Source organism: Pseudonaja textilis, chromosome 5, assembly GCF_049901715.1.
Source record: "Pseudonaja textilis isolate UNSWEBS1 chromosome 5, rPseTex1.2, whole genome shotgun sequence".
Classification (NCBI taxonomy): Eukaryota; Metazoa; Chordata; class Lepidosauria; order Squamata; family Elapidae; genus Pseudonaja; species Pseudonaja textilis.
The window spans coordinates 32,941,279-32,968,753 of NC_141994.1; the positions used below are offsets into that span (position 1 = coordinate 32,941,279).

Below are 27,475 nucleotides of genomic sequence, written 5' to 3' on the forward strand. Positions count from 1 at the left end.
TTTCTACTCCCTTCTGGGTTTTTCGGGCGGAGCCTCGGAAGGCGGAAACGTCGGCTGCCAACCGCGTGTCGCGTGACCGTCCGTCGAATGACGTAGGAGGAGGAAGAAGAAGAAGACGCCATTAGAAAGGAGGCTGAGCTAGACGCCCCGGTGCGGGAGGAGGGTGGCTCGGGGTTCCTCTCTCTCTCTCTCTGTCTCTCCCTCCCCCCTCACCCCGTTTCGTCTCTGGTTTGCTTCCCCCTCGCAGTCTTCCTCCGCGCGGCCTTCCCCCCTCTCCTTTTGCGGTTCTCTTGGACTCTGCTCAGCGCCCCGTATCAGAGCGGAGCGGGTTTCGGCGGTTTGCCGATGTGAGGCCGCGGGAGCGGCGGTCACTTCGCTGCGGATGGCGACGGGAGCGGCCACTTCGGGCGCGGGAGGCGGCGGCGCTGCTGCCGCTGCTGCCGGCGGGCGAAGTTTCTCCTTCAAGGTGGTCCTGCTCGGGGAAGGCTGCGTGGGAAAGACTTCTTTAGTACTCCGTTACTGTGAGAACAAGTTCAATGACAAGCATATCACCACTCTGCAGGTAGGCCCGGGAGGCGGCAGGAGGCCGCTCGCCGGCTTCGGCAGGGGTGAAACTCGGCTTCCTTCTTAAGATTTCTCCTATCGCACCTGGTTTTTTTCCACCTAATCTGAACAGCGAGAGATTGAAGCGTTTCGAGGTTTCCAGTCCGGACCACGCACTCTTTAGAAAAGTGGCCACTAATGTTTATCAAATCCACCTTTATTGGAGATAAATAATCTGGAAACACAAAACTGTAGCAGCAAGAGCTGAAAAAAATAGGTACCATCGGTTCTAGTTCAGAAATGCTACAGTAAACTGACTATTATTTCTCTGGAATTTGAACACATAGATAGCCTATGTGTATGCATGAACCAAAGCCCCTCAACGTTCTGTTTTTCACTCCTAGTATTAAGTTTCATAAGTATGTCCCTATGAATTGCTTTACTATTGTAGAAGCCCAAACTTTAGAAGGACAATATCATTAAAATAATGGTTCCATTATTTTTGCATCCAGTTTTGCAAACTGATATTTCTGAAATTTTGGGTAATTGTGGAATTAAAATAGAAATGATAAGAATAGAACTAAATTAAACTGGCTATGTTGCCTTCTTGTATAGAAATACGGTATTAAATGTAAGATCAGCAGGAATTAATAAAATGTTACAGTAATTTTAGAAATTATTTTGCATTTCAAAATTGCAGTTATTTGGTTTGGTTGTTATTTTTTTCTTTCAAGAATTTCACATGATCATCAGATGTTCTGGATAAAAATTATCACACCCTGTATTATACTTGTTTGATCTTAAGACTTTTTTTAAAAAAATGTTTATCCAATCACTTTCCACTGACCTCTTTACAAACTAATAAACATGTTGATTTATATATAGTAAAATCTTGAATGGTTCCGTAATTTGAAACTCTTGTTGCTACTGTTCATTTGCTTTGCCCATACTTTTTAAAGAATAGTAAAGGAATAGGTTGTCAGATCCAGTGTTTAGTCACAGCACAGCTGAAATAGACTGAATAATTCAGATTACTGAAGGATATATTTGTAATGATGTGTCTCCAAGGATACAAATAAGACCACTGTTTAAAGAAGCTGAGTTTCCATACACTTCCATAACTAAACTTGATTAAGTTTAACTTCCATTTTCAGCTATTAGGGTCCATGTGATTTTTCAAAATAATAGATTTCTTCCATACCAAAATTCGGTGTTCTGTCTAAATGTCTGTTTAAGATGGCATTAAGGATAATTATATTAAGTTTATGAAATACAATACAGTACAGCAGTGTTGATTCTTTTGCATTCTAAAACAAACATGCAAGAGAGAATATATTCCATCTTTGCAAGCAATTATTGCAATTATTTTTGTCTACAGTACAGAAAAACACTATTCCCATTATATTCATTAATAAATCAGGTTTATTTTGTTTCTTATTAGTATCTAGAGGATATTGGTACTTTTTAAATACAGAGTTTAAACAAATCTATACTTATTAGGTAGATTCTTGGAATTTCCCTTTTATGACTATTAGTTGAGTGAATAGAAACTTTGTGCACTTGAATGTTAATATTGTTCTCTCTTGCAAATGATCACTATAATGGGAAGCACTGCAAATGATCACTATAATGGGAAGCATTGCAAACTAACAGTCTGTAACTAAGAATTAGGTACTGGAAGATAATCCATGCTGAATATAATAGTTAAGGACTACTTTTAAAATTGAGAAGTGTCATTTTACAATTGCTAATTGTTAACTTCCTCTAAAGAGTAAATTTGTTGTACTTTAACATCCTGCTCTTTCTCAAAGAAACCCCAGGAGAATTACATAATTCTTAGTTTCCATTCCACACCAGTTTTATTGCAACACTCCTATAAGACATGTTATGTCTTAGAGCAGTTTTATTTTTATTTACTTTTTTAAAAAAACTACTGTAGTATAATCTAAAATGCAGTATTCTATACTTCTGTAAATCTTTAAACATACTGTTTTATACAGTGGTTAATTAACTTGCTATGAAATTGGTTATGTGCTTGACTTACAACAGTTCATTTAGTGCAGTGTTGTCAAACTCCTGCCCCATGAGCTGGATACAACACGTGCTAGCCATGCCCACACCGAGTTCAGCAAAGGGGACAAAAGTCCTGATATGTTACATAACACTGCCATGATGACCTGAGTTTGACACCCCTGATTTAGTGACTGTAGTTATAATGGCACTGTAAAAAGTGACACGACTGTTTTCCCACACAACTATTGCAGCATCCCCATGGTCACATGATTAAAATTCAGTTATTTGGCAACTAGTTCATGTTTATGATGGTTGTGATCACCTTTTGTGACTTTCTGACAAAGTCAATGGAGAATCCAGATTCGTGTAACAGCACTGTTACTGCAATGATTCACTTAATAATTGTGGCAAGAAAGATGATAAAATGGGGCAAAATTCACTTAACAACTGTCTCACTTAGCAATAGAAATTTGGGCATATTTGTGATCATAAGCCAAAGAGCCCTGGTAATATGCATAATGTAAATTGAGAATAAATGAATGAAAGGACCAGTTTGATAAGATTCAATATATTGGTGATTGAAACAAAATTCATTTCTTAGATTTAACATGTTTGAAGTGTTATATATATTATAACAGCTTTCTCAGAGTTTCTTTGTCGTAAACTGAAAAAAGATAAGCCTTTTTTCATCTTTGTTCATGTAAATGCCTCAGACCAATGCTGGGTTGCAAGCATTTGTCTTCTGGTGTTAAAGCAAAAAGAGAGAACAAGAGGTTGATAGATCACATAATTAAATGTTTCTCATGCAGTCATTAACTTACAGTGTTATGTGTCTGTTATCTGCCATTCATTTTATTGTTGATTTGACATTGGTGTTGGGAAAGGCAGAGGGTTCTCCTTGTTGAGGAAATATCTTCATTCATGTCCCCTTTCTAAAATAATATGAACCTTAGTATCTTAACACTTTGTCCCAAATCACACTGATAGGCTGTTGTCTAATTAAATTGGATTTAGTTAAGCAGCCAGTTTTTATATCTTACAAAATCTAGTTCAGAATATTGAACTAATGAAACATTTTCCAGTTTTGAAGTATACTCAGTTTATTCAAAGTTTGCTTTATTATTATATAAACATTTAATTTGTATACATTAAAGGTGACTCAAGGCAGTATAGAATCAGTTAAAACACAGTGTAACAATAAAAGAACAAAAATAGTATGATGGAGTTTACAGTGAGAATAAAAATATAAAGAAGCACCTACCCATTTGGGTTGCGCAAAACTTCAGATATGATCTCCAAAATGTTAGAGTAGAATAATAGTATTCTTTGCAACACCTTAAGGCAACTGCATCTTTTTGTGAGGCGGGGAGCTTGAAGGCAATTGTGCAATATTAGAAGAGGGTAAGATGCTTTAAGGTGCTGCAGATATTGTTTTACTTGCGTTCCTTCATATTTCAAGGCATCTTTTGGAGTTTGAGGCCTATTCTTCACTAAAAGAAAAGTTTTATTCATGAGCCTTTATTTCTTCTCCATTATCCAAAAGAAAAACTACCAAATAAAGTTTGCCAACACCATTATATGCATCACAGATAACAATAGCTCTTTCAGTGTGTTGAAATTTCTTGAAGTATCTTTTTGAATTAATAATTTTGCTAAAATTAAAAAATTAAATTGCCTAATTATTTTTTGCTCCAAACCTTCATTTCATCAATAGACTTCCTTATAAATGAGATTGTGCAAAGTGAAAAAAGGGATAAAAAGTCATTACTCAAAACTAAAATATTGAAAGAAATGAATTGATGAAATCGTATTAAATAAGAGAAAAATATAGGCAACTCTAGTTTAACATCATTCAAATCCATTTTTTTAATTCTTGCAAAACATTGCTTCTACTATATCCATATACGAGTAATATTTTTATATGTTAGTTAAAATGATCTCAGGGGTTTGTTTTGTTTTTATATTTACAAAACTCACTGAAATAGTATGAATAAGTGAAATCTGAGCATTAATTTTACCGGTGTTTTTCCACTTGCAGGCATCTTTTCTAACCAAGAAGCTAAATATTGGAGGAAAAAGAGTAAACCTTGCAATATGGGTAAGTGGTGTAATTACATTGTCATGATAGTGCATTTAAATATCAAACTTTAATTTACTGCTTGAGTAGATTAAATGAGCTCAGTATTTTTGTATCATGCAGGATACAGCTGGACAAGAAAGGTTTCATGCACTAGGTCCTATTTACTACAGAGACTCTAATGGAGCTATTTTAGTTTATGATATAACAGATGAAGATTCTTTTCAAAAGGTAACTATACCATTTCCCTGTATCAAATAATCAACCACAAAAAGTACATTTTTTTTCAAATTAAATTTCACTCTTATATTTTAGAAATAACCTGGTGGATAAATTTATCTCAGTATATTGTGGACTTGGGTTAAATAAAAAGTGGTACCTAAATGGACTTATGCCCTAGAGGAATAGCATTAACTAGTGAAATAGTGCTCCTGGATTTCACTGCATGATTCTGGATGTATGCTGAAAGTTGCATTGGAGAAAAGGAAGTCCTATTTTATAAATAGAGTAGGCCTATGTGTCTGTAATTGATCTAAAAGCCTTTTAAATATTCATTCAAGAAGTAAGTTCCATTAAATTAAAATTCAGTAGGATTGCATTTCTTTGAAGAGAATGAAAAGAGACTGGGATTTCTGATTAGAAAATTTTAAAATAACTTTTTTAAAAACTTGAAAATTGTAATACTGAAATACATATTCTTGTTACTTTCATAGGTAAAAAACTGGGTAAAGGAATTAAGAAAAATGTTGGGGAATGAAATTTGTCTATGCATAGTTGGTAAGATTTGAGTTTTTACACCTTATTGTTCACTTTTAGTGGAATTTTGCATTTAAATGATTGCATAAAACCTATAAGTGCTTTTTAAAAACCTTTAATTTTGGTACTGGTTGGCTACAGTAAGAAAAATAATATCTGAGAATTGTAAAAGTAAACAGAAGGAAAAATAGAAAGCAGAATGACAGTAGAAGAATGTGAGAAAGTTTTCTTGAGAAATTTCTGAATGTGTTTAAATCCTTATTAGAGTTCCGAGTCCATTTAGTTGTAGACTAGATATTCTTTGTGAACAAGTTAGTGTAAAATTGCTTTAAAAATAAGGTTGAAAGGTTTCCTCATAGCTATACAAATTACTTGCCATTTTGGGGAATTCTTTGGTATCTCAAATTAAATTTAGCTGCAACTTATCTGTTTCAAATAACCACAGCTTCCTGATCAATTATACATATTTAGAGATTAGCCAAGATTTCGTGATGGAGCAGAATTCTATCATGCTATTTAATACTTTCTTGGTGAAGAATTACAAAAATGTTTCAGCATGTCCTTGTATTCTTGCTACTTAATTCATAGTCTTGATAATGTGAAGTTGAGTTTGACAATTAATTCTGGATACTTGAATGGACATAGATATAGAAGAGTGAATGCCACTCATGCTAGAAACAGTGAAAACTAGAAGTCAGTTAGAAACACATTGTTGATGTGAACAGATTGTATCTTTGATTTATTTTGGATATTAAGGAAATGTGAATTCTTGACAGGTAACAAGATAGATCTGGAGAAGGAAAGACACGTGTCTATTCAAGAAGCAGAATCGTAAGTTTATGACTCTTAATTTCAATACTACCTTGAAGATGCCATCACTTATGTAGAGCATACAAGGGATCCTTATTTAGCGACTGCTTGGACACTAACCGATCGCAATTACAACAGTGATGAAATAGTAACTTTGTGAACTGTGCCTTTACGGCATCTCTCTTTCACATGTTCATCATCACAGTCAGTAACCTGTTGTCCTGTGCCTGACCTGATTCCCCGCAACCTAAAAAGACTGGAGAGATTGCCTAAACAAACGTTATTGTCCTGAGTTGCTTTTCTCTGCTGCACAGCCGATCCCGAAAAAGGGTTAACCACATGTTAACAAGCTTAGCTTTGTGGTCTTAATTAGTTGATTAAAATGTTGGGTGAGCTTGCAGTTACTACCTAAAATTGACAAGACTCTAATTAGTTTTACACTAAAGGATTCAGTCTGCTTCCTAAATAGCTTTTTAGGTAAACAGCAGTAGCGCATTTCTTTCACTGTGTACTTCTCACTGAGTGCCTGCTGACTGTCTTATAGTCCCCTCCTCTCCAAAGAATGTAAATACAAGAATCAATTTTGCTAACTACCCGAGGGCTGGGGTGACTATTCAAAAGGCTCCTGGGGTGTGGAAAAAGGCTGTAAGAAATGTCCTTTTGCCCAGGTTGAATTCATAAGTTGAATTCTGGAAAGCTTCCCCACTGTTTGACTGCCTGTGGATATTTGTGGTTATTTCCTTTGGACAATAAGTGCATCTCACTTATTTTAGCCACGTCATGTGAGGGAATTCACTTATGTTAGGAAGAGTTAGCAGTAAAAAGGAAATCTGTCCTCCCAAAAACCCAGTGGCTGGACACCATCAAAGCTGACATTAGTCAGAGCAAAGAACAATTCAAAGAAGTAGTGCAAGATTGGCAGATGTAGAGAGACCTGGCTCATAGAATTGCCTGGATTCAGACATGACTGAATGGATAACATCATCATCAACATTATTCTCCTCTTCCTGTTTCTGATATTGTAAAGCAAAGGAGAGGAAAGTGAATTAAATTTGTAAGGCCAATCATGGCCATGTGATTTTTCATTTAGTGACTGCTTTGCTTCATAGTCCCAATTATAATTGCTAAATGAGGACCACCTGTATACACATTTAAATTATGAAGTATTAAAACATTTTATGCAATTAGTATACTTAAAATCTACATTTTCTGTCTCATTTCTGCTGTTACTTAATGTTATTTTCCTAGCTAATTGAAATAGTCTGTATCCAGATCCAAATATTTTACTACGATCAATGACTATCAGATGTAACTATAATTCAACCATAATTTACAGGGAGGAAAAGACAATGGCATATTTTTGCTGTGCATTAGATGCATTAAAATTTACAGTCTGTATAATTTGCTTACAACATAAAAACTGCATGCAATTGTAATTTTCAGGTCACAAGATAAGGCATTTTTTTCTTGCAGATATGCAGAATCAGTGGGAGCAAAACACTATCATACATCTGCCAAACAGAACAAAGGAATAGAAGAACTCTTTCTCGATTTGTGTAAACGTAGGTTTGTCTAATGTATGGGTTAATGTTTCTGTTATGAAAGCAAATGCCCCTGTATGAGCTATTGTTTTATATCCACATAGCAAGATGCACCAGGGAAATGGAAGACTACTATTTATTACTAATACTGTGCATGCCCATTTATTAGCTGCAGCAGAGTTCAGGAATCTTTTGGATACAGAAATATGGTGGTACCCATTAGCTAATGGGCTACTGTACAATCACTGAAATAGAATAGTTACCGTGTTTCTCCAACAATACGGCCTCCCCCAATAGGAAGTCCCAGTATGTTTTACAGGTATAAAATCAAATTAAGCCCCTCCCCCCAAATTAAGGCCTATATTAAACATGCGAAATGGGAGGGAATGGCGGGGGGCCTTGCCGTTAGGCAGTACTTTTGTTGCATACCCGGATATGATGCTGCCTGCGTTGACCTTGGCGTTGGTGGGGCACTTCGTATCAGGAGACCTTCTGCCACCGTTGCTTTCCCTTCTCCCCATGCTGCCACAGTGTTTCAAAGGCATAGGGAAGGCGGTGACAGGAGCGCCTGGAGCCGAGTGTCTCCGCCGGGCTCCGGTTGCAGGGAAGAGCCCTGGCTGGCCGCGCATGGCTGGACCAAATGTTGCGACGTTGCTCTAAATGCCACGGCAGCACGGGGAGAAGGGAAAGCAACGGTGGGTGGAAGGTTTCCTGATACAAAGTGCCCCACCAACGCCGAGGTCAACATCCAAGCAGCCTGTCCGCCCGAGGATGCAAGGGGGGGAATTAAGTCACCCCCGAAAAGATGGCCTAGCCGTTTTTGAGGGGGGGGGGGAGTAAAAAAAAACAAGGCCTGGCCTTATTTTGTGAGAAACACGGTACTATCTGAACAGTCATAAGCTCTCTGTAACAGTGACATATTCAGATTAATGTTGGATAATTATCTCTTTTATTTTATTTGATTCTTTGAAGACAGTCTCTAATTTTAGTTCAATAATACATGGGGTTTTAGATAATACTGGGTATTTAAAATTAGGTTCTGTTTATACATTAACTTATAAGTAATATGAGTTTAAAGAATCTTTTACAAAGCTTGCATATGTTACATTTGTAAAAAATATGATTAGCTTTTCTGGTCAATGATTAGAAATTCTCTAATGTAATACAATATTTTTGTATTGTAGGAATGATAGAAATTGCGCAAGTAGATGAGAGAGCACGAGGCAATGGTTCTACTCAATCAGGAGCTGCAAGGCGAGGAGTACAAATAATTGATGATCCAGCAGCTCAGAGTAGTGGAGGTTGCTGCTCCTCTGGATAATTGTACAAGAGACTGTGCTTCTTGTCCTTTAGTGAAGACTGCCACATTCAGAGTCTCATTCTTTATCAGCGGAGAATTGGAATTAACAGAATTTAAAATCATTTGTAACAATTCAATACCATTAAGTGCTAAACTAGTGGAATATGTGACCAGAGAATTGGCATTTTCTACAATGATTAACAAAGCAAACCAATGGCCTTTTTACATATTTCTTTAATAATGAATAATATTGCATGTGAGAAAGACTTATGGCTTCATTTATATTTTAAATGAGATCATTATTTAATAACTTATACACCTTATTGGAATTAGACATTTTTTGCAGCCCTTTGTATTTTGTGGTATATCAAGCTGTATCTCTTCACAATTGCAAATCCATTTCTTTTTAATTAGCAGATACCTGGATACTATTTTTGCAGGGGTACCATTGATATATAACTGCTTGACTACTTTGATATATTCATCCTGTACTCCATGCTGGTAAAATAAATGATAAATTACACATTAAATATTTTATCTGCTTTTATAAGTGCAGGTGCAGAAATAGTACACAAGTCTTGTCAGTGATTGTGAGGTGAAAAATGGTGGAAAGATACAAGTTCTATTACTGCTGACTTTCTCTTTGTTAAGATTATGATAATTAGTTTTCTTTGCTCTAAACTTTGCATACGTTTCTAAATATTTTTCTAGAAGCTATTGATCTATTATAACACACTCAGTCCAAAAAATCTAGTTGGAATGTTGTGAACTGTTAACGTTTATTTTTACTAATACGAGTTTGACATGGCTAGAATACTGCTTATAACACAGAGAAATTATATCTGTGAATTGGCCTTTTTTATTTGATCATCTCTAAGAAAGACCTCATAAAGCTTCAATTGTCCTTATATTCTTGCTTCCTTATATATAGTGCTAAAAGCGGAAATTAAAATAACTTTGCTGTAACACATAAAAATCCATTAAAATGGATATGAATGATTGAATTTCAGTCAGCTTTGTTTAAATCCACTTTTTGAAAACTTCAAGTTATTAAGTATGTTTAAGGTATTTTCTGGAAAAAAAATGAAATACAGAAAACATACTTGAAAGGGTTTTTGTTTCAGAATAATATTACATCAAAAGTAGGATATTATTGAGTTCCTGAAAGAATTTTCACACTGTTATTGGTAAATGGGAATATTTTGGCGTGGAACATACACAATTTTGCTTTTAGAAATTTAATTGTTTGATTCTAATTTCACTTCAGATGGCTTGAATTTTCAGTACTATGATGAATATAATGAATATGCAAGCTCAAACACTGGACACCGGGAATTGGATACACATCCCATGAAGGTCACTTTCCAGATACTGACACAGAACCTTTAAGAGTGGCATTTTAGAAAACACTGCATGCATTATAATACTATTAAAGTTGATGTATGAAAATCAGTGGAAGTCAAAAGGAAGAAATTGTCACATGTGGCCATATACTGGGTTAATATATACATTATGCTCTGTATCTTAACCCCTACTGAAACTGTAAATTAAATGATTTGTTAAAATAATATGTTCAAATAGCTTGGTTACTGTGACTTCTACCATGTGCTGCTGTACGGTACCCTATATTCATTAAATATATTTAGTATCTTCTTTTTATAGCTATTTGTCTGAACTGTGTTTGACATAGACAATTATGAGTGTTCAAAGGAAAATGATACTTTTACTGATACTTTTACTGATTTTAGAAATGATGGTTTCATTTTTCATATTCATGATTCTAAAAACAATATGATTATACTTCTAAGTTGCTTAATTCATATTTCTCCTGATTCAATACATGTAATAACTCAACATTTTTCCTATAAAAAACACTTTATAAAAAGCTTTATAGAAACTGAGAAACAAAAAGTGAAAACAGACATTTTGCCAATTACTATTTGTAAGGAGGAAGATATTGTTTACTAGTAGAAGCAAGCTACAAGTTTACTTCTCAGAATCTTTCTGGAGAATCATCTTTGAAAAACAATCTACTTGGTACTCATGACATAATTGTATGTTATTTATTCAATTTCTATCTATTTCACAGTGGCCATTTACACATTTGTTTGAAGTATACAACTTTTAAGGTTATGATTCTTTTTTTACCTTTATATCCATGATCCCTTATTTATATTTCTGATATATGTGTAAGTTGGAAGACTAATTGAAGAATTTTGTATATTCGTAAATATATTTTACTGATATGTTAACCTTATCAGTGGTTTTATAATTTGTGTAGTGGATGCTAGTCTTGGAAAAGAAAATAAATACCCTTTTGTGAGTTCTATGGTTTTAGATATCAGGATGTAGTAAAAATCATTTGCCTAAAAGTAGGTAAATACAGCTTCAGATGTACAACAATACATGTTTACACCATGTCATCTATTATACAAAAAGAAAGCCAAAATGGAGAGGGCATGTGTGAAAAACTAAGTAAACTTTATGATCCAATAACTTGGATCATAGAACCACTTTTAGCAGCGATAACTTGAATTAATCATGTTCTGTATGTCTCTGACATCATTGTGGAGGAAATTTGGCCCATTCTTTACAACATTGTTTCAGTTCACTGGAGTTTGTGGGCATTTGTTTATGCACAGCTCACTTGAGGTCCCACCACAGTATTTCAATTGGGTTGAGGTCTGGACTTTGAGTCATTGCAATACATTCTTTTCTTTTTCAGCCATTTTGTTGTAGATTTGCTGGTGTGCTTGGAATCATTGTTCTGTTGCATGACCCAATGTTGGTTTAGCTGTCAGGCAGATGGCACTCCTGTCACCATCTTCCCTACATCTTTGAAGGCAAAGCCAATTCTTTTAAAAACGACGCCCTACTACGGGTACGACAAAGACTCCCCTGCCCGAAAGGGCAGCCCAACCCCACGTGGGGAGGTGAAACTCCTGGAGCCACAGCGCAGGATCGGCCCACCCCGGGAGAAGCACCCAGCCACCATCCCTGCCTGACTTTAGAATACTTTGGTATACAGAGGAGTTAATGGCCGACTCAATAACTACAAGGTTCCTAGATCTTGTGGCTGCAAAACAAGTCCAAATCATCCATCCTCCACTTTTGCTTGACAGTAGGTATGTTTGTGCTGATATACTTTGTTTGGTTTTCACCAAGCATGGCATTGTACATTATGGCCAAACATCTCTGCATTGGTCTCATCTGTTCAAAGGTCAGTGTTCCAGATGTCTTGTGATTTGTTCACAAGCTTGTAAACCTAAGCCCTGCTGTCATTCTTTTTAGAGAGGAAGCTTTCTCCTGGCAACCCTCTCAAACAAATCATACTTTAGCATTTTTCTAATTGTACTATCATGAACTTCAACATTTAACATCCTAACTTAAGCCTGTAGAGTAAGCTGTAACTCTTGTCTTTTTTCCAATTTCTCTGAGCATTGCAGAATTTGCTGGGATGTCCACTCATGGGAAGATTGGTAACTCTTGGATGTTTTCCACTTGTGAGTAACCTTCCTCACTGTAGAATCATGGACTTTAAATTATTTGGAAATGGCCTTATAACCCTTCCAAGATTGATAGGCAGCAACAATTGCTTTTCTAAGATCATTGCTGATGTCTTTCTTTTTTGACATTTTATTAATACACACCACAATCCTTGGAGACCAGAAAACTTAGGCTTCCATAGAGGAAGTCATGCTTGTTGATGATCAGTTGATCAAGTACACTTGATTAGCAACATCTGGCTACTAATTTCTTTGTATTTATGAAGAAATCTAATTCAATTTCTTCACATTTATGGAAGCTGTAAAGTTGCACTCAGTTTTTCATACATGCTTCTCCAGTTTGGTTTTCTTTTTGTAAAATAAATTATGATATGGTATAATATGTCATACATTGTTGTTCATCTGAGGTTGTATTTATCTACTTTTAAGAACTGCTAAGGAGTAGATGATTTTCACTATGTCCTGCTATATAAAACCAAAGAATTCCAAGATACTTTATTTATATTATGGAATATTTTTGAAGTAAGTTCAATTTATTAAAAGAATATTTCTAAGAAGCAGAGAACATTAAGAATTGCTTTTAGAAATTTAATTCTCCATGTAAATTATGGAGGAGGTTAGTTAAGAGACCACCGCCACTCTGCCCATAGGCAGACTGTGGACAAATATTTGAAGACAACTTAGTGCTGCTATCGTCCTCCGGCTTAACAAGATCACACCAAGAGCAAGACATGTAATACTCTGGGAGGTCTCCAAAAACACAGAAAAAAACTGCTCAGGGTAATGTCTAAGAAACTAAAGGCTGCTTATGCATTGGTGTCATGAGAATGACATCAGAATACTGAAAATATGTGCATTGTCAAAGTTGCTTTTTCAAGAGGCAACTGGACTTTCTAGTTTTTCTTTGAAAAGCTTATTTGGCTCCTGGATGAGAAGTGGAACGTCTTCAAAGAAAAACCAGAAAGTCCAGTTGCCTCTTGAAAAAAAAAACACCTTTGAGACAACCATGACCTGGATGATTGAGAATCTCCATAGACAGTGATGTGCATGGCAGGTTTCAAAGGACAAGGCCAATACTCTTCAAGAAATAAACAAAAAAACTACTGCTCATCATCAAGCTGCTCGTTTTCAGCTTGTAAAAGACCACATGGATAAACCAAGACTATTGGAAGAATATTCTATAGATGGATCACACCAAAATAGATTCTCTCAATTGAATGAAAAGCTTTGGTGGTTGTATCATGGTTTGGACCAGTTTGGCTGCCCCTGGACCAGGATGACTTGCTATCATTTATGGAACAGTGTATTCTGAATTTAGAGGTGGTATTCAGCAGATTCTGACCAGTTCCAGAAAACTGGTAGTGGAAATTTTGAGTAGTTCAGAGAACTGGCAAATACTACCTCTGACTGGTCCCGCCCCCATCTATTCTCTGTCTCCTGAGTCCCAGCTGATCGGCTGGGTCTTTTTTTGTTGCCCCGCACAGGAGCTGGAAAGCAGGTTAGTGGGGTGGGAAGGGACTGGGATTTTGCAGTAACCTTCCCCTGGAGTATGGTGGGAATGGAGATTTTGCACTATCCTTCCCCTGCCACATCCACCAAGCCACACCCACATAACTTGTAGTAAAATTTTTTGAATCCCACCACTGGCTGAATTTGTACCAGCAAATTTTATAGGAATGTCAGGATATCAGTCCATGAACTGAAGCTCAAGAAAATGCGGGTCATGTGGCAAAACAATGACCCCCAAAACACACAAATCATATGACCATGAATTTTAAAGCAGGAGAAATGTAATTTTTTGGAATGGTCAGGTCAAAAGTCCTAACCTTAATCCAACAGAAATATGGAAGCATCTGAAGTGGGCAGTTAATGCAAAGAAGCCCACTAACCTCGCTGAATTGAAGCTGTTTTGTAAGGAGGAATCAACAGTTATTGGAAATGTTTAGTTGCATTTATTGCTGTCCAAGCGGGACATATCAGTTACTGAAGGCAAATGCCATATTTTTGCCACACACAAACAAGTGGGTTGGGATCATCTTCAATAAATAAATGGACAAGTATTATCTCTTTGACTTATTTAATTGAATTTTCCTTATCTAAGTTCAAGACATGTAGAGAACAGATATCATTTTAGATCATACTTATGCAAAAATATTGAAAATTCAAAAAGGTTCACAAATTTTAAACACTGCATCTGCAGTTTGGCTTTAAAAGGTATGACTTACATTTCTTGGATGAAAGGCGACAATAGACTGACAATTATAATTTCTATTTATTCCTCAAAACATTTCAAATTACATGCTCTGTACAATATTGCAAATTCTTTCATTTGGAATTCTGAACAAGAATTGATATTGTTAACATACATGGCAACTCTTCCCTTTCTATTACATTGTCAGAGATGGGGAAGAGGTGACACATGCATTATAATCATGACTTCAGACTCTTACAGGCTGCTATGCTTGTGTTTCTTTCGAATATTTTTCAACTGCTATATTCTAAATAAGGCAGATGTGCCCAGATCTGTTATTTTTAAATCATATTTTCCTATTGTGTTAAGAGCTATAAATGCATATATAATAAATGTGATCTTTCACTGAAACCAGTATCTTTTTCTCCCACACAATTGTACGCTTTAACATCAGGCACCCTTTTACCAATTTTATGCTGGTGGTAAAGTTGCCTATTTTTCTGCCACCATTGCATGCAATTTATTCAAGCTTTTATCAAGAATCTCTAAGATCAGCTTCTGGAGAACAAGCTGGATATAACTCATCATGATTCGTTTGCTTAGGATTTTGAAACTGTGAAAAAGACTGATACCTATATTTTGTGATATTAAAACAAACTATTATGCAAAAAGCCCCACTAAAATATACAAAGGAAAAGTAAGATTAAAGGATTTAACAAGAATACACATGTAAACATAGGATCATGTTTGGTCTTTCCTTGAATGTAGCTGTGGAACCCTACTCTGAGTGGATGTTTACACAATGAAGATAAGTTTGTCCCATTCTGTTTGTGCATTTAATAGTGGACAACTTTGGAAACAAGTAACTAACCAATGTAAAGGTGGAGAAATCAAAGTGATTTGCTGACTGAAAAAATATAGAGGAAGGGATGTTTATGATATAGCTCTCTTGAAAAACAATATTTCTATCAACTTTAACTTATTGTTTTAGAAATGTCATGCTAGTATTCCTGAGACCTGTACAAAAAACACACCTAGAAGATATAATGCAGCTACTGTCTATAGTTATATCAATGTCTTTCAACAGTAGTCACTTTAAGAGATGTGGACTTCAAATCCCAGAATTCCCCAGCCAGCACCATAATGAAAGTGTCTTAAGGTTGAGAAACACTGATATATATTATCGTTAAAGTGGCTAAGGTTGAGAAACATTAGCATATATTATGATTCCCCGAAAAGTCCTGCTCATCATTCTACTCCAATACATAAGCAGACGGAGTACACGGAAACGACGCTCACAGAGCGCCCAAATTTACAACGAACAGCAGTAGCAACAATCCAAAAACAATCTCCGTACTGCGCAAACTCCTAATTCTCCTCCTCCCCCTCCTCCCTGCGCATGCGTTGAGCTGCCGAGACCGGTGAGATTCGGTTGGATGGGGGTTGTTGTGAAGCTGCTGGGAACACGTGAAGCAACGTCATCATAAACATTAGTAGCCAAGATGGCAGCTCCGGCAGGGGGAAAGGTAAGGGACAGGAACAAAATCTTTTGAGTCGCGGTGACTGTAATGTTGCCTTGAGAGCAGAGCAAAGTTCATTATGGGAGCTCCGTAATGGTTGGGACGGCAATCCCGGACTGAGCCGGGAGAATGTCAGGCCGCTGGCTGAACCGGTCTTGCTTCGAGGGGTGTCTTCCAGATACGTCGGGGCAACAGCCTGGAGATCTCGGGCGGGGCTGGATGTGTCAACGGAGGCCCGAGGCTGAGGCGTTTTGCCTTAGTTTGAAGAGGACCGCCTCTTGACCTGCCGGGATGGGGACAGGTGTATGACACGTGAAAGATTTCCCGCATCTGTGATCAAGTCGCGGGTAAAAGGAACGGGATGCCTTCCTTGGTACTGTTGAAAAGGGAAGGGCAAAGGAGGTTTGGGGAAGAGAACATACCTCACTGCGTCACTAGAAGGCTTTCGTTTTACGGTTTTGTGGAACTTGCCTGTTTATAAGTACGTCTCTGAATGAATTGTCAGGGTGGAAGCTAGCCCATCCTTTTTACTGCATTCTGACCTGTTAGGCTTGCAGCTTTTTGACCGATTCTTTCAAAGGAGCTGTGTGATATGGTTAAAATGCAGGGGGAGGGGAATTACAAAACTTCCCAACACAAATCAGGGATAGTTTTTTGTTTCTGATATTAAAAAATCGATATCAACGTAATTATTGTTTGGAGGCTGTAACTAAGACATCCGATAAATAGATGGGAGATGGAGACTACTGAGGTGCTTGGGATTTAATGAATTAAAATAGAAATGGTTTCTAAAAGGGGATATTTTTTCACCACAGCATTGCCATATTTATATGGTTTGGTTGATATAAGTGATGTACAGTGTTGGTACTCATCCACCTTTACATTTAGATCATTTTCAGTGGGAGCACAACTGTTTATGTTTCTCAGATATTTTATTCTTCTCCTAGTAATACTGCTCAGTGTAGAATATTTCCAGTAACTAGGAATCCGTGTTTGTGTTGCTGAATTATAGCTTTCAATGATTTTATTATATTAATTTATTTGATTCTTTTTACTAGTTTTGTTTTAAATGAGGTTTTATATTCTGTAAGTCGCCTTAAGTCACCATGGGCGATTAGGCAGCAATATAAATTCAATAAATAAATTCAATAAATTCTGATTCAATAAACAAATATCTGAATTCAGAAAATTTATTTTTATTGTTCAATGGTATAACTACAGTATAAAGAAAAGAAATACAAACAAAACGAAACACATTCCTAAAAATGTTACAAGAAGGATGTAAAAGCAACTGAGTTTTAAACAACACATTAAATCTTGACTGCATAATAAATCAATAAATTTTCTCATTAGAGATAGATTGAGAGTGAATAGATTTTAGATCTAAATTCATATTAGCCATTGCATAATTATTAAACTATAACAGGACAATTATAGGGCATGTATCAGTATTACATTACTAGCATAAAAAGTTTTATGCACAGTCCCTAAATGTTCACTGGGATGTTTAGCAAACATAAAAATAGTTTAATGAAACTCATGTAAGATTATAAGAAAGTTTATTTAAATTCAAGACAATTGATTTATGGTCTTGCAACCCTTCACAAAGTTACTGCAAACTATAAAATTTATCTTAATACTTTTCATAAATCTATACAAATAAACTTGGTGTCTTCCAAAATACTTTTCAGTACAAGGAATGCACCATTTTCTTAAGCTGCTTATGTATCACATCCAAACTGAGAAATCAAAATAGGTTTAAACTGAATGTAGTACGTTTCAGTAATTTTAGGAAAATTCTTCTTAGAGTACATGTAATGTTTTAAGGGAGGGACTCGGTGGCTAAGACGCTGAGCTTGTCAATCAGAATGGTTGGTAGTTTGACGGCTCAAATCCCTAGCATTGTTCCTTGTCTCAGGTTCTGCCAACCTAGTAGTTCAAAAGCATGTAAAAATGCAAGTAGAAAAATAGGATCCACTTTGGTGGGAAGGTAACAGTATTCCGTGTGCCTTTGGCATTTAGTCATGCCAGCCACATGACCATGGAGACGTCTTTGGACAGCGCTGGCTCTTCGGCTTTGTAACAGAGGTGAGCACCACCCCCTAGAGCCAGAAATGACTAGCATGTATGTGCGAGGGAACTTTTACTTTTAATGTTTTAAGGAATGATTATTAGTTGGCTCAAAATATTAAGAGCTTTTTCAATCTAAATATTTGTTTTAAAAGATTTTGCAGTGATTTTCAAGTTAAAATTATTCCAAAATATCATTTTTTTCAAGTGAACAGAGATTAAATTTCCATCTGCAAATTCCAAAATCATCAAACCTTGATCATTACAGGAAATACCCTAAATACTTGCAAATGGTAAAAATATGTTTTATTCCAGCCCACTTTACCCACAAAATATCATTTGATTACATAATAAAACAAGCTGTTGAATCCAAAGGCAAATTAATAAATACATCCTTGATACATTCCACACAACTTCATGCTGAAGTTGTCAAACAGTAATCAGAGCTAGGATTCCAGCATGTTTTATCCTTGGACAAAACATCTTCTGCTTGATTTTCACAGAAGCTTTCCTCTCTATCTATTTCAGTTTGAGGGAAAGGCAGTGCTCACTCAATCTATACATAATATCCAGGTTGACATCTGTTCGTGTCCTGAATTTGCCCTTTAGAGTGCAGTTTCTGTGCTGTAATTACCGATCATGGTTACTGAGGTGGAAAGAAGAATGTCTTGAAGACTGGTTTTAGCTGGAGCTGGCCACCATATGTTAATAACGTGGGAGGTTACAAACTTACATTACAGAATTTTTATGTTTTTTTCCTCCTTTCCCACCAAATTTTCTTTTGGAGATCATCTCAAATTTACTAGGGTTATGCTGGCTGGTAACTTCTGATATGATAGTATATTGATAAGTTTCGTTTAGGAATGAAAATGAAGTTCACTTAATGTATTCATTAAGTTATTATTTATTTATATTTATATGTAATTGTTAATTATTCACTTTGAAAATTCCTATCTTAATGTGTGAAGAAATAATTCTATATAATTCTAATAACTGTATCTGGAAAAAAAATTAAGCTACTACTGGTAGTTACTCTAAATACTAAACAGAGGAATTCATTTTTATCAAACAGTCATTCCAGAAATTAAATCTGTACAATAAAGAGAACTTCTGTATATCATGAAGTCATTGCATTGATTCAGATTTTTCTGCCTGTATTTTCTAGCTCTAAAATATCAATTAACAGATATTGCCTGAAGCTTGTCACCCTTTTATAAAATCAGATTGTGCAAGATGAATTAATTTCAGGAGTAATATAGTTTGCAATCTTGGCATTTTTGCTTTTTGTATTAGGTTAGTTCACTGGTTCTCAACCTTTTCTTCATCACAGATACCTTTAAATAGCCTTTGTGTCCGTGGACGCCTCAAGACTTTGCTCAAGATTAAAATCATAACATTTCTTCAAGCCTTCATGGACCCCCTGTGATGACATTGCAGATCCCCAGGGGCCCACAGATCACAGGTTGAGGACCATTGGGTTAGTTAATTTGTGGGTTATAATTTTTTTAAAAAATGAAATGGATCCATGAGCCTAAGCAAACCTAAGATCCTCCCATCCTTGAAAGAAGAAATATAGTACTTGGTTTGGAGATGGGGAAAAATGCTTTCTCTTGTATTCATTGTTGAAGTTACAGGATTATCATGACAGAATTGGTAGGGAGTTATGTTATCCTGAAATGATATGTGTTCTTTCATTTTATAATATTATAAATGCGAAACAGTGAATTGGCTGGTGTGGTATAGGAAAGTTTAACATTCACTTTTGCTTGGTTTCTGAAGCAATGGTTTATTTTGAGCAGAAGCATATGTGCATATGACCATTACATGTGAACCTGAAAATGTTCATGTGTTGCCAGTGCCACGATTAAAGGCTTAGACAAGAATATCTAACACTTTCAGATTAATTTTCTAAAATATAAGCAAATCCAAATTAGTTTAAAGTGAATTTAATGAAATAGATTGATTAACATAGAATGTATCCTAAAATATTTAAAGGCATGTCTTTCCCCATTTGTTCCTGTCCTTGAAAACCTATTCCAAGGGTCCATGTCCTTTGAAGTTTGGGGAGTGGTTGATGGGAGTGGTCTTTTTTTAGAGTTGCTTGTTTCCATATGAAGCATTATTTTATCAGAACTTTTAATTATTTTTCTATTTGAGCTTCTGTGTAGTATTCTGTTTTAACTAGCTTGCCTTTTTCACTTCTGATATCTTTATTTAAAAGCTTTAAATTGATAGCTTTTTATTTTAATAGTTCCTTGCCTTGTGACTAACATGCTTTAGGAATCAGTAAAAATGGGATAAACTGTTTCTGAGCTCTTGATTTTAATATAGCTTGTATTGCAGAACTACTCTTGTTTATTTTTCCATCCATATCATTATATCCCCAGACATGCAATATTCTATTCTAATAGAAACACTGCCCAATTTATTACTTGACTGACCTAGTGAGTATGCAATATAAGCGTGTCATTTTCTCTGAAAGGCCCAAATTACATTACAGTAATTGGTTTTGTCCCCAGAGCAGGTTCAAAACAGATTGCCAAAAAACGAAATAACTCTGCTTCATTTATTATTTTTATTTTTTATCTTTTAGATTGTATATGAACAAGAAGGAGTTTTCATTCATTATTCAAGTGAAAATGATGAAGATCATGATGCTTTACAATCTGGGTTATTGCGAGTCATTGAAAAGATTACACATCAAAATGTAGGATTTTCTCTTTTGAATATAACAGTATAATATGTTGCCTGTGAATTTACCTTTCACCATTTATAAAAGATGGAATAGAATAGAATAAATCAATATTATTTTGTAAATAGAAACATATGACATTACTGAATTACTTTTTGAATAATTGCATCATTTGTGTTTTAGGGTACTGAGGTAATAATAGATTGGAGACCTCTGGATGATTCATTAGACTCTTCCAATATTCTATATGCTAAAAAGGTATGCTAATTATTTGTAGCAATTTTTGTAACACTTTAGAAGTTTACCTTAGAAAACTGAAATAAAAATAAAATGAAGGTTGAAACAATCAGATTGCCTCTCAAATACTCTATATTGCAACTACCAGAAGCCCTGATGAATATTTCTAAAAGTCAGAATTTTGGGATTCCTTTTCTAAAATATCAAGGTAAGCCAGATCAGGAAACAAACAAATATCATAAATACTAGAACTCTACTATACTGATGCAGGTTATTATAGCAGAATCTTCAGAGTCCAACATATTCCCTTCATGTTTTATCAAAGAGACTCAAGGTGGGGAAGCTTTAATTTTCTTTCTCGCACTTTCTGTTCTGACCTAGGCTTCCCAAGATCATGAAGCAGACTCCTTGTTCCAATAAAACCCCTTTTATTTAAGTTAAAGGGAATTCCTCTCCAGCAAAGTCCCAGCAAACAATCTTTCATGAGATTTCACAACTAGAGATCATTATCAAGCCTGGAGAGTTGCAAGGCCAATATCTTCCTAATGCCACGCTGTAGCAGCAATTACTTGGCAAGAAGTCAGGAACAGATCTTCACCCTAATGAATTGAACTAATTGTCTCCTGCAAACACCACTCCCCTTTCGCTCCTCTTTATTCCCTATGGAAGGGGCCATTCACCATCCACCTGAGCCTTTACCTCCAAGTCGACCATTGTTCCTTAACTGTTCCCTTCTCCTGGCAGCTCTGTGCATGTGCACACTGGGAACAGGCTCCAGTTGTTCTTCTGCCCCACTGATCTCCAACTCTGAAGGCAGCTGATAACTGTCAGACGACCTTGGCCCCATCTATGCCTGCAATACAGAGCACTTGTCAAAGCCTTCCCCACACTCCAGGACTGGCCAATGTTCCTCCCCAACCTCCTCACTGTCCAAGTCTGCGGCCAGCTCTACTGGCCTCTGTTGGCCCACAACACTTCCTTGTTTTCCCAGATTTAGCTCATGTTTTCTAATAGTCTCCTTCTCATAGGTCATCCCTCTGGTACTTTATGAGGATGGATAATATTTTGATTCTTAATCTTTTTAGAAAACAGAGGATCAGAATTTGTGAGGCAGTGTTGATGCAGATGCCATATATCCGTGTGACAGTTTTTCTGTGATTTTCTTTTTTAATTGCTTTATCTTTATAGTAGGCAATGTGATAAGAAACATTCTTGTGACTTTTGAATTAACGGAGATTGTGGAGACTGCAAAAATTGAGTGAAGGAATAGTTTCTCACTCATGAGCTTGAAGATGGCAGATTGTCTTTCCAAACCTAAAAGGTTATTTTCACCATCCAATAATAGAATATCTTGGGAGGAGAAGAACTTAAAAAAATAATTTCCTTATCTCTGGTGGGCGTAATCACCACAGAAAGCAATAATACTTAGCACAATTGCTATGTATATTTATTGAGTCAAAGTTTGAATACAGCCGTCCCTTTAATATATTTTTCTATTCCAGCATATCTAATTGGAGATACAAATTGTTGGTCAACATGATTTTAATTATAATCAGGTTATTTCATTTAATACTCTGGCAATTTCCAAACATCTTGTAATTCCTTGATTTTCTAATGTTTAAAATATAACAAGAAATAACATAAAAAGCAGCAAATAAAACAGCAAACTGTAGAATGTTTTATATTTTATACAGATCCGTATAACTTCACATACATATCACAGTTTACGTACAGAATTTCTCTTTGTCTTCAATTACAATGATAATGAATTTTGCAACCAATGCTTGCATTTAGACCATTATAGGTCTGTAAAGCAAAGGGAAATGAAGTAAGATTGTAAGTACAGACAGTTTTACTTGGCGACTGCTTCACTTAATGACTGAATTGTTGATGCCAATAGCATCCCTAAACAAGTGTTATTTATAGTGTGATCCTGTGTTCTTCTATTGAGAATTAAGCTTCAATGGGTTTTATATTCAGCTAAATGTCTTTAGGACAACAGCCTAACACTGCAGTTCTGTCACAGGGTATCAAAAATACCATAATGAATTTGATGTAATTACTTAATAGTACCAATTTCACTAAATCAAATCAAGATAGATGCAACAAGATATATTTTACTGACAGTGATCACTGGGCTCCTTGCCAAAAGATAACAGGGAGAATTATAAAGTCCACAGGTTTATAGTTGATGCACCTCTGAAATGCTACATAGAACTCCTTGACAGCAGAAATGTAGAATTTGATAAAAACATAGGTTGACCTTAGTATGGGTTGACCTGTATCTAGTGCATATTCTGCTTTTTTGAGCAGGCTCCAAACCTACCTTTTCTACTGATAACACTTGCTAGCATAAACAGTGTCCTTTATTGTATCCATAGCTTAACTTCCTTCATAGGAAAAAAAAACCTGATTTTTTTTATCTGTCTCCTACCTGAGCAGAGTTTCAGTTTACCCTCTCTGCCCAATGTGCACTTCAGAATCATACTGTATATGTAAGGCAAGAATATTATTTGCCTTTCACACCAGAGGAAGTCTCAGCTTACAGAACAGAACTTCTCTTTGTTTTCTATTTTGTAATCTAAATATGTTGGACTCTGACAAGCTGCTTTTGATTAATCTGCTGATGGAGTACTGTTACAATTTTAGAAGACGGTTTGGGGAATGATCAGCTGCCCATTGTTCCATTCTTGGTCATGGAAATTCATATGCTCAATTGTTGGTATTTTTATCTAACATACTTTAGTGTTCTCCTGTTCTTTGGTACATCAGTGTTTTAGTTGACCCTAATGCTATTGCGTTGTCATAGACTTTTGCATGAATATGAATTGTTTGTATTTTATTAGTCTGAGTATTCATCTTACAGTTCACTAAGTTTTTACAAAATTATATTTCATGATTGCTGCTAGTTGCGAAGTCATGTCCGACCCATCATGGCCCCATGGACAACATTTCTCCAGGTCTTCCTGTCTTCTGCCATCCTCTGGAGTCCATTTAAGCTCATGCCTACTGCTTTGGTGACTCCATCCAGCCACCTCATTCTCTGTCGTCCCCTTCTTCTTTTGCCCTCAATCGTTCCCAGCATTAGGCTCTTCTCCAGTGAGTCCTTCCTTCTCATCAGGTGGCCAAAGTATTTGAGTTTCATCTTCAGGATCTGGCCTTCTAAAGAGCAGTCAGGGTTGATCTCCTCTAGGACTGACCCATTTGATCACCTTTGCAGTCCAAGGGACTCGCAGGAGTCTTCTTCAGCACCATAGTTCAAAGGCCTCAATTCTTTGGCACTCAGCTTTTCTTATGGTCCAACTTTCACAGCCATACATTGCAATTGGGAAAACCATAGCCTTGACTATATGCACTTTTGTTGGCAGGGTGTTGTCTCTGCTTTTTAGTATGCTGTCTAGATTTGCCATAGCTTTCCTCCCCAGGAGCAAGCGTCTTTTAATTCCTTGGCTGCAGTCCCCATCTGCAGTGATCTTGGAACCCAGGAAAATAAAATCTGTCACTACCTCCATTTCTTCCCCGTCTATTTGCCAGGAATTGAGAGGGCCGGATGCCATGATCTTAGTTTTCTTAATGTTGAGTTTCAAGCTAACTTTTGCATCCTCCTTTTGCATTCACATCAGGAAGCTCTTTAGTTCCTCTTCACTTTCTGCCATTTAGAGCGGTATCATCTGCATATCTGAGGTTATTAATATTTCTTCCGGCAACCTTAATTCCAACTTTTGATTCATCTAGCCCTGCCTTTCTCATGATGTGCTCTGCATATAAGTTAAATAGGCAGGCGACAGTATGCAGCCTTGCTAGACTCCTTTCCCAATTTTAAACCAATCAGTGGTTCCGTGTCCAGTTTTCACTGTTGCTTTTTGACCTGCATATAGATTTCTCAAGAGACAGATAAGATGGTCTGGTACTCCCATCTCTTTAAGAACTTGCCACAATTTGTTGTGATCCACACAATCAAAGGCTTTAGCATAGTCAATGAAGCAGAAGTAGATGTTTTTCTGGAACTCCCTAGCTTTCCCCATGATCCAGTGTATGTTGGCAATTTGACCTCTAGTTCCTCTGCCTCTTCAAAATCCTGTCTGTACTTCTGGTAGTTCTTGATCCACATACTGCTGGAGTCTAGCTAGTAGGATTTTAAGTATAACTTTACTAGCATGTGAAATGAGTGCAAAAGTGCGATAGTTTGAACATTCTTTGGCACTGCCTTTTTTTAGCATTGGAATGTAAATTGACCTTTTCCAATCCTGTGGCCACTGTTGAGTTTTCCAAATTTGCTGGCAAATTGAGTATAGCACTTTTACTGCATTGTCTTTTAAGATTTTGAATAGCTCAGCTGTACTAGCTTTGCACTAGTCACCTCCACTAGCTTTGTTGTTGCTCAGATTTCCTAAGGCCCGTTTCACTTCACATTCTAGGATGTGTGGCTTGAGGTCAGTGACCACCCCATCGTGGTTATCAGAGACGTTAAGTTCATTCTTGTCTAGTTCTTCTATGTAATTTTGCCATCATTTCATGATTAGCCATCATGATTATTTGCTGAATAAGCCTACAAAATGATTACAGTATGTTCAAACATGAATTGTGTCTCCTTCAGCTAGTAATTGGTTCCTGTATACCCTTTGAGTATATTATAAACTTCATAGATTCTGGGCCTGGTCATGAGAGCAATAAATCTCTCATGTTCTCCTCGGCTACTGGTATAGAAGACAAATATCTTGGTTGACATCCAGCATTTCAAGATTTTTTATTTGATTTATTTTATTTTATTTGCTTCGGAGAGATAGCTCAAGTCTGTGAAATGACTTTTTGGACTAATGCAGAGCCTTGAATAATATTACACATTTGTGTAAGTAGTAATCATTAAAAAATTCCCAGACCATAAGATTAGAAAATCAAGGGTATTTGATTTCTTTAACTATACCATGACAGCTTGCATTAAAGTTTTAAGGAAAATCTGTCACAGTTTGCAGTTTACATAGTTCACATTTGTTTTTTATTCAGCTGTAGATATATGAACTTTTTGTTTGTTTGTGTTGTTTGTGGGGGATGGAAAGCAAATTACCCCACTGATAGTTCTATAGTCATTTGAGAAAGGAAGTTGCAGAAGCATAAAGATGGAATGTTGGGACTAATGCCTTAAACAAGCAAAGGTTGAGTAATGCTATATCTGAGCAAGACTATTTTTCTTCTGAGGCAAAAATTCTATTTTTTTTCCTTTCCCTGAGCTGAACTATAAAATGAAGTTTTATTATTTTTTGATTGCTAACTTTCTTCAATGAAAATTGTTTTACAGCTTGGCTTCTTGGATTTTTTATCTTAAATTTGCATATGACAAAAGTGATGTTCCTTGAACAAATTTGCTCTATAGTTATGGACAGAAAAAATGATTTTATAAGTAGTTTACAAGAAAAATGCTGATGTTGTTTTGATGTTTTATTTAGGATTCCAGTTCAGTTGTAGAATGGGTGCAGACTCCTAAGGAGAAGACGTTTAGAGGGCCAGAACATACAAACAGTTATGAAGCAGAATGGGATATGGTCAACACTGTCTCTTTTAAAAAGAAGCCACATTCAAATGGAGGTACTTAAATAACACCGTTATTAAAATACAAAATTGACTTTATTGGTTGAACCTTATGAGATATGTTTCTGGGTATAGAGCTTTTTACTTCTGGTACTTGCTTGCTGCAGTTCTTGTGAAGTTTCTTTCAGCTAATAATGCTGATCATCTGTCTTTTGTAAGAAAGGGGATTCTAAGATTCTGAATTCAGGTATGTATGTAGAAAAATAATATTTAATGAATTCACTGAAAATATTCCATCTATAGCAAAAGAGTCAGTGTAGATAATGAGATGGGTGGCATATAAATTTAATTTAATAAATGAAAGTACAAGGCATCTGTATCTGTGAAAGCATTTTTATTTGCAGAGAAGCCTGTTACTTATCCATTAGTATTTTTTTTGTTATTACTGAAAATTGTTGAAGCTGCTTCCATTAGATTTTTGTAGATCATTCAAATAATTTGAAACAAAATGAGTATGTTGTAAGATATCACCTCGGGACTTAAAATATGTGTCTTATGTATAATCTTAACAGCAGAAAACAGGATCCTAATGATAGTTTTTATTTATTACAAGAAGTTGTTACATAATGAAATCTTATTTAGTGGCTCTAGATGGGTGGACTTTAGATATAATGAATGAAATTCTACTCCTGA

General features: G+C 36.0%; 2 protein-coding genes across 2 annotated transcripts in view; both read left to right on the forward strand.

Annotated features, from left to right (window-relative positions):
* The first annotated feature begins 85 nt into the window (after positions 1 to 85).
* Positions 86 to 10,697, forward strand: RAB21 (RAB21, member RAS oncogene family). Its single transcript, XM_026699476.2, has 7 exons — positions 86 to 562; positions 4,595 to 4,654; positions 4,757 to 4,864; positions 5,347 to 5,410; positions 6,166 to 6,220; positions 7,673 to 7,761; positions 8,925 to 10,697. Exons 1-7 carry the CDS (start codon positions 383 to 385, stop codon positions 9,059 to 9,061), a joined length of 693 nt encoding a protein of 230 aa, XP_026555261.1. The 5' UTR covers positions 86 to 382; the 3' UTR covers positions 9,062 to 10,697.
* A 5,517-nt stretch (positions 10,698 to 16,214) lies between these two features.
* The window catches only part of TBC1D15 (TBC1 domain family member 15), a 33,302-nt gene continuing 22,041 nt past the window's right edge, over positions 16,215 to 27,475 (forward strand). The window contains exons 1-4 of the mRNA XM_087935605.1: positions 16,215 to 16,263; positions 20,921 to 21,034; positions 21,203 to 21,277; positions 26,701 to 26,839. Coding sequence (XP_087791731.1) covers positions 16,240 to 16,263; positions 20,921 to 21,034; positions 21,203 to 21,277; positions 26,701 to 26,839 — 352 coding nt within the window. The 5' untranslated portion in view covers positions 16,215 to 16,239. The remainder of the gene's footprint in view (positions 16,264 to 20,920; positions 21,035 to 21,202; positions 21,278 to 26,700; positions 26,840 to 27,475) is intronic.